Source organism: Barbus barbus (genome assembly GCF_936440315.1).
Source record: "Barbus barbus genome assembly, chromosome: 43".
Lineage (NCBI taxonomy): Eukaryota > Metazoa > Chordata > Actinopteri > Cypriniformes > Cyprinidae > Barbus > Barbus barbus.
In genome coordinates, this window is record NC_136721.1 from 24,865,626 (window position 1) to 24,880,217 (window position 14,592).

General features: G+C 34.1%; 2 protein-coding genes across 2 annotated transcripts in view; one reads left to right on the top strand and one right to left on the bottom strand.

The window, feature by feature from the left end:
* The window catches only part of LOC306861931 (uncharacterized protein), a 1,169,885-nt gene that overhangs the window by 627,640 nt on the left and 527,653 nt on the right, over positions 1 to 14,592 (top strand). The window lies entirely within an intron of this gene.
* The window catches only part of LOC306861923 (WD repeat-containing protein 7-like), a 137,018-nt gene that overhangs the window by 8,167 nt on the left and 114,259 nt on the right, over positions 1 to 14,592 (bottom strand). Inside the window, exons 22-26 of the mRNA XM_079404410.1 lie at positions 12,348 to 12,534; positions 8,226 to 8,343; positions 6,692 to 6,844; positions 4,946 to 5,028; positions 3,032 to 3,131 (exon numbers count right to left, since the gene is read on the bottom strand). Of these exons, the coding sequence (XP_079260536.1) occupies positions 3,032 to 3,131; positions 4,946 to 5,028; positions 6,692 to 6,844; positions 8,226 to 8,343; positions 12,348 to 12,534 (641 nt within the window). The remainder of the gene's footprint in view (positions 1 to 3,031; positions 3,132 to 4,945; positions 5,029 to 6,691; positions 6,845 to 8,225; positions 8,344 to 12,347; positions 12,535 to 14,592) is intronic.

Sequence of the window (14,592 nt, forward strand, 5' to 3'; positions counted from 1 at the left end):
GTTAAGCAATTATTGCCTTGATTATAGCATTATAAAGCATTTTAATAATAGCACTTTGCTCAGCTTTCCGGTCTAATTTAAGATAGTGTTTTTCTGAGCCTGAAAGCCAGACCTTCTGATGAACACAGATGATATTATCATAAAACACAGTAAACACTGTTTCACGTTCCAGAACAGCAGAGCATCAGACGTCTGTAAACGAGTGTTTGATCGAATCAGACTCTGAAATGAACGCAATAATCCGTCCCACCTGTCAGAAAAACCTCTCATAACACAGCTATTAGATTAGAGACACGCGCAGAGATATGAGAGCAGCACGCTAACACAATCTCTCACAATTAAAGATCAAACAGCCTCACCTGACCCGCGTCTGCAATCTAAATCTGACAGCAGAAATACAGGCACGGGACGCCAGAGATATTGGCCTGTCAGATCACGACGGCTCACCGAAAACTCCAGCAGACAGAAAAACAGTCAAGAGAGTCTCTTCAGGAAAATCAACTCTGTATGACTTTCTGTGTGCTTTAAAATCCACCAAGCAGAGTTATTATAATCAAAACTTAGACCACAAAAAAAAAATGCATTTTATTTCAGCTACTTTCCAAATAACAAACAAAAAAATTTGTAATTACTATATGGGCACATTAAAAACAAACAAACAAACAAACTAATAAAAATCACAAAAAAACAACAAAAATACTAAAACGGTTAAAAACAAAAAATATTTATATATTTTTTAAAATTATAATAGTACCTCATTGATACTAAAGAGCACTGCTATGAAAAAAAAAATACATGCACATGAAATAATGATAAAAAAAATTTAATAATAAAAATAATAATAATACAAATTAATTAAAAAAGACTAGGTGTCTGGGATAATGATTAATTATGCAGTAGATACCTAAAACAAATATACCAAAAACTTAAACCATTTAACTAGGTTTCGATGTCTTAGACAGCAGTGATTGTAATGCAGCTTAACAATAAAGTCGAAGAAGTTTGGATTAAGTTTAGGTTTTAGTCTTTGGTTATATGCAATTTAAAGCCTACTGTATCATATTTGATACTCCATGCCCTTTGTCATCTGATTGATAGTTTAGTTTTTTTGTGTAATTAACGTCCAGCTTCAGCGTCTTTCTGCTGTCAAATCTTGACTGATTTTGATCAAGTAAATGTCAGAATAACTGAGTCATATTTCCAGATGAACTCTTACTGGACTGAAGCAGCTCAGCTTTACTTGATTCTCCAGCAATCATTTTCTAGAAAAATCAGTGCGTCTCAAATCTGATCATCAGGATCTTTTGAGGAGCGTTTGTTTCCAGAAGCTTTACTTTCTCTGTTCCTCAGCGGAGGAATGATCTTCACAAGCCTCCAAAACATCTTCTGAGGATCTCTCAATCAGCATTGCATTGCATTATATGTGTTATTTCAATCTCATCTTATTATTGGAGACACAGAGTGACGACTGATATTTAGATCAGTTTTTGTAATCATCAGTTTATGTATGGATCTGCTATACTGTTATGAAGATCTCATTGATTTACATTACAAGCATCAGAATTGCTGCATCAGGAAACACTGACAAAACACACACACAGCGTTTAATTAGTAAATGCAGGAGACGCCTGATGTCCGACTGACCACTTCACAGATCAAAAGGACGGACAGATGGCTGTGCGGACCGGACACACACACACACACTATGCAGAGTCCCCATGAACCACATATAGAAGTAAGTGTGTGTTTTGTATTGTAGTGTATGTGTGTGTGTGTGAGTGTGTGTTTGAGACAGTTAGATTGGGTCTCACAGCTGAATTGATTGAAGGATTGATTTTAGGCTGTTTACAGTTCTCCAGAATCAAATCTCTGTGAAATCGCTGTCTGGGGACCCAGCGATCAGATCATATGCACATCCCATAATGCTCTGGCCACGGAGACGGACATCACTGATCACATGATCTACATCAGGGTTTGAAACCCAAACGCTGATCTGAAGACAGTGACTTTCACCACCGTGTGTGTGTGTGTGAGAGAGAGAGAGACAGACAGACACACACACACACACACACACACTTTTAAAAATGTTTTTGTAAAAATAATAATTAATATTAAGACCTTACTGTACAAAAGTTTGGTAAGTATGGTGCTTTTTAAAAATAAACTGATACTTTTATTCATCAAGGATGCATTAAATTGATCAAAAAGTGCCAGAAAGGACTTGTATAATATTAGAAAAGATTTCTATCTCTAATAAATGCTGTTCTTTTGAACTTTCTAATCTTCTGTGAATCCTGAAAAATAAAATGTATCACATTTTCCACAAGAATATTGAGCAGCACAACGTTTTTCAACATTGATAATAATCAGAAATGTGTCTTGAGCAGTAAATCAGTATATTATAATGATCATGTGACACTGATGATGCTGAAAATCCAGCTGCGTATCACATAAATAAATTACAGATAAACAGATATTCACATAGAAAACAGTTATTTTAAATTAGAAAAATTTTACTAATTTTTATCTAATTTTTGTTCAAATAAATGCAGCCTTAGTGAGCAGAAGAGACTCTTTCAAAAATCTCATCAACCCCAAACATCTGAACAATAGTGTGTGTGTGTGTGTATATGTGTACATATATATATATATATATATATATACACATACATACACATACTACAATTTGTATAAATTAATATACATTTTATTTAGAACGTATTCTAATACCAAGAAAAAAAATAAGTAGTCTGTGACTGTCTCTAGGTCTGTCTCTTATCAACTAAACCCAGAGGCAGTGTGTTTCTATGACAGAGTATTACTGACACACACACACACACACACACACACACCCCCCAGCTATGACATCACGGTCAGCTGGGCTGGTGTTCACGATGCTGGTCCGGATCGATCGCACAATCTGTCTCTCTGCAAGACAGCGCTTCCCATCATGCACCTCTGCCCTCTGAGGGACACCTGCGCACCAGGTGAACACCCATCCACACTCATCGCAGAGACGCCGCTCGCTTACCTGGCATTTTCCGGTGCGAACGTCATAAAGGGCCACTGAACCCTGACGGGCGCCGACAGCGATACGATAGCTGCGATCGCAGTACGCCACCATATAAAACCTGCAGAGAGAGAGATGAGAGGAAACACACTGCATACTGATTCAGACACTCGCTCACTACTGCAGCATATCACCCTCCATCTCCAGTGCAATACATCCACTATCATTTTAAACATCTCTTCTTTTTTTTAACTACATTAATGCAAATAAGAATGATTTTAACCAACTTATTTTTCTACAAAATTATTTGTAAACCTTGAAACCTTAATTAAATTTTACTCGTTAGTTTATATTTTGTTATTAAATTATATTTGTAGCATACAATACTACAATCAAACAATCAGAAATGCAAAATAGTCTTTTTGTCATAATAAATAATAATCAACAAGTGATACATAAAGAGATATTTTAATTATTTTATTACATTTTTATTAATTTCAGTGTGATAAATCAACCACAATTTTAATGATAACATAATAAACTCGTTACTTTTCTATAAAAACAATTTATAAATTATTTTAAGAATTTTAATTTAGCTTTCCACAAGATAAAAATAATAAAGTATCTGTAAAATAATTAGATTTTTATTAAGTTACATTTTTCAATTATTGAGCTATTATTTAATGTTATTTTTTGTGATTAAATTACATTTTTAGTATACAAAATTCAATCATCAATCCAAAATGTATTTCCAAAATTAAATTCATTTGACAAAAAATTAATTCTGTAGACATTTAATTAAAAATGTAATTTTTTTAGTATTAAAAATGCTAAATAATTGTTTATAATCATAAATAATAAACAAGTAATAAGTAAATAAATAAATATTAAAATTATTTTATTAAATATCTGCATACATTTTTCACAAAATGTATTTTAGTAGACTTTTTTTTATTGAAAAATTATAGTTTAGCACACAAAATTCAATCAAATATGCTAAATAATCACTTATTTCTGATATAATGAAATGGCATGTTAAATTAACACATTAGCATACTAATTATTGAAAAACAATGTTGCATATTTCATATACCTTATAACGGTAGTATGCAAATTGGGTTCTGCCTATATGAGGACTTTAATCCATCAAATATGCATCAATCGCTGTCACCTGAGGTTTGACCTCTGACCCTTTAAGATCAATGAGCTGTTCGTTTGAGCCGTCATCAGTTCTATGAGTATATTAATAAAACGGCTTTGTTAGTAATCAGTGCCGGTGAGGCTTAAATCAAAAGTCAGACTTTCCTAACTACTCAATCTGAACATGAACTGCAGTACTAACTGCTTTACTCAGAAGTTCATTTCTACATCTAAAATAATATATAACTTATAATAATAATTCATTACATTTATATAGCGCTTTTCTGCTTTTCTAAGCACTCAACGTGCTCTACATTGTGAGGGGTGATGTCTCCTCGTCCACCACCAACTTAAATAACAGTAAAATAATTGACCATATTTCATTTATAATTATAGCAGTTATATTATTATATAGTTAAATAAAAAAAAAATGACCCAATTTAAAAAGATTTTCGTTAACTGAAATAGTTTAAATAAAATAAATGATAAATATTAGAAGAAAAACTAACTGAAATAAAAAGTTGAAGTACTAAAATGACTAATGTAAATCTGAAAGTGAACTAAAACAAACAATAATAAATAATAAAAATAAATGAAAGTAGAAATAAAAAATAAAAAAATAAAAAAAATGAACTAAAATTAAAATTAAAAAGTATATAAAAGAATAATAATATATAATATATTGTAATAGATAAAAATAAAATTAATAAATAAAAAATTTAGAAAAACAAAAACTAAAATTAAAATGATATTATTGTAATGGATGTATAAACAAATTGATAAACACACACTCACCTGCAGATGGCTGGGAAACACTCAGACAGGCCTTTCTTCTTCACCAGAGATCCTTCAATGCAGTACATGATGATGTCCATCACCTGCAGGACACAGTGTGTTCACATCTGCATGTGTTACGAGCTGCATCACTCAGCAATGACATTAAACTTCTGGACTTTTGGTAGTATCTAGGATAGCAAAGTGCACTAAAGGAGGTAGAGCTTTTTCACATTTGGCTCCCAAACTCTGGAATATCCTTCCTGATAACGTTCAGGGTTCAGACACACTGTTTAAATCTAGATTAAAGACACATCTCTTTAGCCAAGCATTCACATAATGCATCTCATAACCTTGCACTTCAGTTACATCTGATCAAATGCACATTTTCATCTTTTGCTTGGGTTGAACACATCATTTTTGCTTGGTTGGAACAGCAGCTATGCTAATTTTTCTCTATTACCTTCTCTGTTTCTGCCACGGGTTTCCGAGGTAACTAGGAATTACGGTAACATTCTTAATAAAGCATTGTCCCAACATTTAAAAGGCTCAGCTATCTTCCTAACAGAAAAAATAAACACAGCACAGAGGGATACAGAACTGAGGGATGCAAAAAATGAAAGTGTACGACTAAACTTGGATTCTTCTTGTAGGAATTTGCAGATGTTTATTTTTCATTTTTTATCAAGTATACGGTTTCATTTTTTGCATCTTGAAATAAATATTTCTGTGTTCTGTATCCCTCTGTGTTGTGTTTGTTTAACTTTTCTGTTTGGAAGATAAATGAGTCTTTAACTCTCCTTTACAAGGAATAAATAGTCACTTTAGATGAGTTCACAAAGATAATATTTTCCTAATCATGAATTACAGCAGGAATATGTGTTAATAAAGCATTTATTATTAATAGATGTTAATAGAGCAACTATTATCATGTCTAAATAATAAGATTTATAAATAGACATTTAAATAGTTTATTAATCATTTACTTCTACTTTCTAATTGATCTTATGAACCACTGACAGCTGCTAAATAACTGGGTTGTAAATAACGTAATTTAGAAATGATCATTAATAAAGTATGAAAATACAATTATTAAACATTACAGATAAGCTCAAGAACAAAACATTTATAGCTTTATTTATAAACTGCTTATTAATGTTGGAACAGTGCTTTATAAAGGATGAATTGACTATGTACTAATGCTTAACTAATGATTCATAGTGTGCAGTTATAAAGTGTTACGGGAATTACACAAGCTTCAGTCTGGATCCAACCCTTACAAGATCTGAGCTGACCGAACAACTGAGAAGAGATGATACCAACCCCCAGAAGACCTCAGATGATGCCAACCCCCAGACAACATACACAACTAGAACATTTTGCTATAAGTTTGATTGCAACCTGTAATCATTGCTGTTAATAGTGTTCACCGTCTGTTTGAATAGTTACATTAACTAACTGCTTGATAATTACTGTATATTTCTGCCATATGGACATCAGCTTGAGATAATCACCACTGATAAGCTACCACTAAATATAATGTAGAAACTTTTATTTTCTGTAAAGCTGCTTTGCAACGATTTGCATCATGAAAAGCGCTATACAAATAAAGTTGAATTGAATTATTTGACACACTGGGCCTGTTTCTGTTTGAGATGACCTCAGTTGTGCCGAGGATCATTGAGCAGGACAGTGGCTCTGTATAACCAGCAGATATTGTGTGTAAGGTGATCTCTAGTGTAGCTGTGTTAGCGTGTGTTTGTGTACCTCCACCAGCAGGTCCACCACATCAGACGGCATTTTCTCGATGAGAATCTCGATGACGCGCAGGATTTCGGTTTTGGCGCGAGCGAGAGTCGTGGTGTGAACGTTCTGCTGAGACTGAGAGCCCTGGGACTGCATCGCTGTGTGTCTGTGAACCTGCGCACACACACACACACACACACACAGACTTTTATACTGACCAAACAATATTTTCTATCCCCTAAACCTCGCCCTTACAGAAAACCTGTTTGCATTCTTACACTTAAACACTTTAATAATTTTTTCCCCTCTTAGAGACCGCAGGCCGGTCCCCACAATGTCACAAATTTCAGGTTTTGCTATCCTTGTGGAGACATTTGGTCCTTACAATATACAGTAGCATAAACAAGTACACACACACACACACACACACAGGTATACACACACACACACACACACACACAGGTATACACACACACACAGGTGCACACACACACACAGGTACACACACACACACACACACACACACACACACACACAGGTACACACACACACACACACACACACACACACACACACACACACAGGTACACACACACACACACACACACACACACACACACAGGTACACACACACACACACACACAGGTACACACACACACACAGGTACACACACACACAGGTACACACACAGGTACACACACACACACACACAGGTACACACACACACAGGTACACACACAGGTACACACACACACACACACACACACACACACACAGGTACACGCACGCACACATCACATCAATGACAAACACAGAATGAAGGAGACATTTCAGTGAGTTTTATGGTTTAATGTACATATCTGAGTTGTGAGTGTATAAAGGTTTGTGTATTTGTGCATAAAATATGTGTATTTTTGTATGTACCTTTCTTTCTTAGTGTTATTTTTTAATGTTTTAGTTAAATTCAGTATAATTGTAATTATTTTTTATACAAAACATTAAGAACAATTAAGAAGAATTGTTCAATTTTAGAACAAAATTGCCTACAAAAGTAATTGTGTAGACAATATAAGTCTACATTCAATCAAAAATGTAAAAACATTTACTACAACTGGATCAGAAACATCTTTTACATGTCATTTAACTGTTTATGTCAATAAACTTACTTTAGAATCATTTTAATTAGTTGATTTTACTAAGGAAATTGAAAGAATAGTTTTAATGATTAATTTAAATAATATGAACGAACTAATTAAGAGAACATTTTATTAACTTTTTTTAAAAAACAAAATAAATTTGTTGACATTTTTTACTATACAAAATTAAATAAAAATCTGAAAATTATTGTTTATTAACAAATAATAAAAAAGTAACTTAATTTTAATTAGCTATTTTTTCTACTAATTTAATAAGATTAATAATTTTAATAAAAAATAATTCTGGCAAATTTTGTTCAAAATTCTTGCTGAATGTCTATTAAGACACTTCTGAGTCATAATACATGTGTGATGAATGAATGAATGAATGAATGAATGATAAATGTGTGTGTGTCACCTCTCGAGCGATGGTGGTGATGAAGGCAGGCGGTCTGGCGGTGGCGATCAGGGAGAGGGCATGCCGGGCCGATCGGGCCGAATCAGCGCCGGGGCTCAGAGGAAGACCCATTGAGATGCTAAACACACAAATATAGAGTCAAACCATTACACACACATTATAATGTGAGCCCGGGGTCAATGGAGTCACTCACACACATCACAGCACACACACACTGATCTACATCTGTGTGTGTGTGTGTGTGTGAATATGCATCAGGACACACCGAGTGACTCACGCATGACAGCATGTGATCAAAGCGTGAGCCGTGACTTTAATGTTCTCTGTGAAACGCGTGAATAAAACACACTAACACACACACGCCCAAACCCTGCTGACCGACGAGAGAGAGAGAGAGAGAGAGAGAGAGAGAGAGAGAGAGAGACAGACAGGTAAGAGAAAGAGCTCGGATCTCTGATCCTGAAATCAGCCGTTTCTCAAACTCCATCCAGCGGACGTGTTGATAAATCCTGTTCAAAGCTCAGCTTCTGATCTAAACACGGCTGTAAATGTGCCAAAGCTCAATGTAAAGCTTGACCATACACAAACTACTTTAGAAGGCAAAAATACTAAATATAAAGAATACAAAAATAAGAGTAACACTTTACAATAAGGTGTCATTTGTTAACATTAGTTACTGTATTAACTAACATGAACAATAGATTTATTACAGTATTTATTCATCTTTGTTAACGTTTAATAACAATACAGTCGTTCATTGTTAGTTCATGTTAGATCACAGCGCATTAACTAACTTACCAAACACAACTTGTGATTTTAATAATGCATTACTAAATGCAGAAATTAGCATTAACTAAGATTAATAAATGCTGAAGTATTGTTCATGCTTAGTTCATGTTAACTAATGTTTACTAATGAACCTTGTTGTAAAGTGTTACCAAAATAAGATTAAAGTTTGTTTCTTTAACTTGTAGCTTTACAAACTAGAGTTTCTAAGTAGCTTTAACACTGCTGATGTGTGTGTGTGTGTGTGTGTGTGTGTGTGTGTAACTGAGCTAATGAATGAGTCTCTAAAGCCGAGCGCTTCCTCGATCCGTCAATATCTGATCAATCACTTTGATCTCAGGAGCGTCAGCATAAAATATGAGCCACCGGAGGGAGAGAAAGAAAGAGAAGAGTATCAGAGAGGAGAAAAAACTGCAGTCTTTTCTTTATCTTTTGTTCTGTATTGAGTGATACAGACAAATCAGATCAGTTTTTAGTTTATTTTATTTAATTTGAACAAAACTCAGTGATTGGAGATCTTTAACCTTTAGGAAATGTTCCAAAGACCAGATGATGGTTTGTAGTTATTTATAAAAACTTATTTTTTCCACATAAATTAGGGAATATTTTGTGTGTGTGTGTAAAAGGCTTATTTATCTTTCAATAATGCTGTAGAAATAGTTCAAAGAAAGAGCTAAACACAGTATTTTTGATCAAATAAATAATATTTTTTAAAATATATTATTTAAATATATATACATTCTTTATGTAAAACATTGAAAATAAAAGATGAAGAGTATTTATGTATGTTCTCTTGATGCTGTAGAAAATCCAGAGAGATCCCAAATCCTGGTGATTTCAATAAATATATAAAATACAGTTATTATAATATATTTAAAAATATATACTTTATATAGCCATCATATTTCTTGTTTATATGCACATAAAATGTATATTTTCCATAAATTAAGGAAAAAAAAATAATAATTCTCTGCCAAAAGAATATTTAATTACTTTTCCCATCATGCTAGTAGTGGACCAAATTAATTAACAAATAAACATTATTTTTGGTTAAAAAAAAATATATATATATATATTTAGCCATAATTAATTTAGCCAGCAGACTATATTTCTTGTCTTTGAATGACCGAACCTCAGTGACTGAAGCCGCTAAACGGAAAGAGACGAAGCATTGCTCGTCCCGCACATCACTTCCTGTCTCTCTCTCTTAAACTAAAGGTCTTCAAGTGCCGCTAAACAGATTTGCCGTTTCAAAAGCAGATAACGTTGCCCTGCTTCAGTCTGGAGGTCAAAGAAGAAACATCATCTTCATCATCGTTCCACTCAAGACTCACATATATATGCTGCACGTAATCACGGCTGAAGAATGAGCACCATTTGGCTCTAACGGCATTAGCACGCGCTCCACGCAGACATATTTGTACTCATAATAAATTTTTTTGGGCTCGGGTTTCGTCTTAATGAGCGGGTCAGGCTGGACGGTAAGCTGGTTTGCGGGCGTTTGGGCGCGGAGGTGAAGGCCCAGACGAATGGGTTTCCTCTTACGGTTGGAGGTCTCCACCATCCTGAGGATGAGACATCATTACATCATATTAATGGGCTCCAATCGCATTACAGCCTGCCTCTCATCTGTCCGGGGAAACGCCGGCGTGATGAGCAGAATCTGGAGAAAGCGTCGCAGCAGCTGTGAAGGACTTCAGAACTGATGCAGGACTGTTGAGTCTCTGAACAACTAACCAATGCTGCTTATGGAGAGCGTTTCAAAAGCCCTGCGGACTAACCTGGGTCTCATGATATACATTTAGAGTTCTTCTTCTATTATAAAACGGACAGTTCCGGTCCTTGATTCTGATTGGTTGAGCCAAGTTCGAAGCCGTTGTAAATTACGCTACAATCACACACCTTTGTTTACATTTGTGTGTTGCTTGGCAACCACTTTGTTGGAACCACATCCGTTTCTGAGGAACTACATTGTTTGGTGGAAGAATAATGTCATTATTAATATCGTTACACTTTATTTGCTCTGTTTTATTTTGTGAAACCTTACTTCGAGTATGGAATAAAAGCATTTTATAAATGAAGCCGTAGTTTACAGGGAATTTATAACAGCTCTAAGGGAGCTTCGCGTCATGCCTAATATAAATATACGCCCCTGTTATAAATTCACTGTAAACCACGGCTTGTTGGGGCTCAGGCTACACCATTTAACAACTATTTAATTATTTATTTTGGAAAAAAAAATCATTAATTTATTTCCATTTCATAAAATTTTCCCAGATTCAGTTTTAATAGTTAAATTAAATTTAAATAAATAAATAAATAAAACACGTCTAATTAATTGAAATCATGAAACTTACATTTGAACAACCATTTAGAAAAGAATGTAACAAATATTTTTTAAGGCCCTATGAAATACACATTTTTTCTCAAATTTCAGGTTTTCTGTTATAATTTTTCTGGATTCCATTTTAATGATTAAGTAAACTTTAGTAATCAAAAAGCATGTATAATAATTTTAAATGATAAAGCATACACAATTTAATAACAATTTGTTAATATATATATATATATATATATATATATTATATATATATATATATATATATATATATATATATATATATATTATATTATATTATTTTTTTTAGGGGCCTATGTATTTTTCCCCCAAATTCCAGGTTTTCCGCTTTCATTTTTCTGGATTCCATTTTTGTTTTCGTTTTTATATTTTCTGTTTTCCATTTTATGGCTAAATTTAATTTTAATACTCAAAAGGTATGTCCATGTTTTTTTGTTTTTTTTACTGGATTCCATCTCAAAAGGTGTAATTTTAATAATTTGTAATAATATATTTTTAAAATCTGTAAAATCAATTGAATTCCTAAAACTTGAACAGTTTAATAATTAATTTAAAAAACTGAAATAAAAGGGACCTATGAAATGTTTACCTTTTTCAGTTACTCAGACTGTTTTAATTTTTCTGGATTTATGATTTAATCCAAATTTATTATCAAAAATGATGGTTATTAAATGAAGGCAAACAAAGTGCTGCACGACAGAGGTTTACTATTAAAATATGGAAGGAGAAATTGTAATATTACTTAAATATTTTTTCATTATTATTATCATACTGAGAAGTATTGTACAATACAAATAGATTTCTGTCATAATTTATTCAAGTTAAACCAAACTTTTATTTTGATGGGTTTCTGACGGTAATTTTTCCCAAATGTACCGGTGGATCTCTCTGGGGATAAAGTTCACTTTTGATTTATTCATCTAAAACACGGCAAATTCCCTGAGATTCTGTTGTACAGTAAAAAATGTGAGTCTCACTTGGACAGCTGCTTCTCGGCGTCAGCGCAGAGCTCCAGCAGACCCATGAGAACGGCCGACACGTCCATATACGGCTCCCACACCGTGAAGCCCCGGCCAATCAGATCGATGGCTGTGCGCCGGATGGTGCTGTGGGCTGGCAGCTTGGGGCTGGGTGGCTGGAGGAGGAGGAACGTCAGGGCTTTACCTGAGAGACAGAGAGACGGATGGTTATTAATATCCATATTGACCAGAGCTGTTATCAGGAACATCTGCAGGTCTGTAGGCGGATATATTGATGCTCAGCTAATAAAGCATCAGTGACTACACACATCAACATAATGCCACATGCATCTGAACACGCTAGAAATTTGAGTGTCAAAATCTGAATCTAAACCCAAAAAAGTTTTTTTCTTACTTCTGTACGCAGAATGGTGTACAGAGAACAAACCTAACAAGGAAATCAGTAAGTTAAGTAAATATAAAGAAAGCACATTTTAAAACCATTTTTAAAATAAAAAATATACATATTAAAAAACATTATATATATATTATAATACATCTAAAAAGCAAATGTGGAAAAATACATATTTTTCATTCAGGTGCTGGGATCTGGAAATGACCTGCCAAACCTTAAGATAAATGTTAAATATTTTTGCACAACAAATATAGAAACAGTATGGTGTAAAAAGAAGAAATCCTTCCGATTTCCCACTATTTCTAGGTCAAAATAACATACATTAATTCCTGTAAGAGTAAATCAGTAAGTCAAAAAAAAAAAAGTTAAAATAGTTAAATGGCTAGAATAGTTAAATACTTAATACAAATATTTTAAAATATATATAAATGTGGGAAAAAATATTTTTCTTTATCAATTTATTATCTGGAAGTGACAACCCAAATATGAAGTTTACTAGAAAACTTTCAAATAAAGGTAAAAAATACAAATAAATGCAGTTTTGTTTTGTTTTTTTCCATTTAGGGGCTGGGATCTGGAAAAGATGAGGCAAGCCAAGTTTAGGTTGAGCAGAAAACCTTAAAAATGCTCCCTTTTCAACAGAAGTCAGTGTATTGAGGTCACATGGTGTTGAACACAAACCCCAAAGCGGTCAGTGTGTGTCTGAATGTGTCTGTCCGTCAGCGGAGCTCTAATGAGGGGCTCCTTCACTCCGCTGCAGGCCTCTATTAGCGCACAACAGCAGCACATGCTTTCTCCATGGCAACGGTCAATATGTGTGGGAGGGGAGAGGTCAGCACATGTGACCACACACACACACACGCACCTGATAAATGTTTATGTTGTTTGTTATAGATCAGCTGCTCAATAATCACACACACAATGATTGTCTGGATTTATCTGCGTCTGCTCATGAGCTTGTGGCCACGGCAACAGGTCGCTGGGTAATTACCACGGCAACAGAGAACAATGAGGTGAGCTAATTGATGCAAACGGATTCCAGCCGAAGCTTTCAGCAGAAACTGACTTCAGCCGTCTGTGTGTGTGTGTGTGTGTGTGTGTGAGAGCGAGAGAGAGAGCGAGAGAGAGAGAGTGAGTGAGTGTGTGAGTGTGTTCAGATGTGTGCTGGATTTCATAAAGCGATTCCAACTTCTGATTCACTTTTATGTGTATCAATAAATAACTAAATAAATAAAGAATATAAATATCAGATGAAAACATGATACATGTTATTTTTCAGGATTCAAACAGGTAAGGGGGAAAAAGGTGAGAACATTAGGTGGATCGGGGCATGCTCCAAACGGAATTTTTATTTTTGATATTTGCTTTACATGCTCATTTGTAGTTTCAGGTTTTTTTTATATACATTTTTTATTACCTTATATGTCCAAAACTGTAATTTTTCACAAAACACACACACACACAAAAAACATCTTGTTGCAACGTTTTACAAAAATCAAGATTGAATATATTTGGTCAAAAAAAATGGTTATAAAAGATGAAGTGCTATGCAGGCTATTTAAGACAATATTGGCTGATTAGACAGCAATGCTGACCCAAATGCAAAATGTTTGCTCTCTCTCTCTCGTCACCGTTCCCACATCTCAGACCTCAAATACATAAAATATTACCCTTTTTAGACATAGTTTTTGAAAAAAATGCTATACAAAACTTATTGAAACAACCAGTTCTTTATTTACCCTTGTAAGACCCCCCCCCCCTTCATAAAAACACTTTCTCATTGAATCTAAGCAAACCATAGGTGACCTATTGTCACTGAAAGGTGAGGAGTTTGAATCTATGAATAGA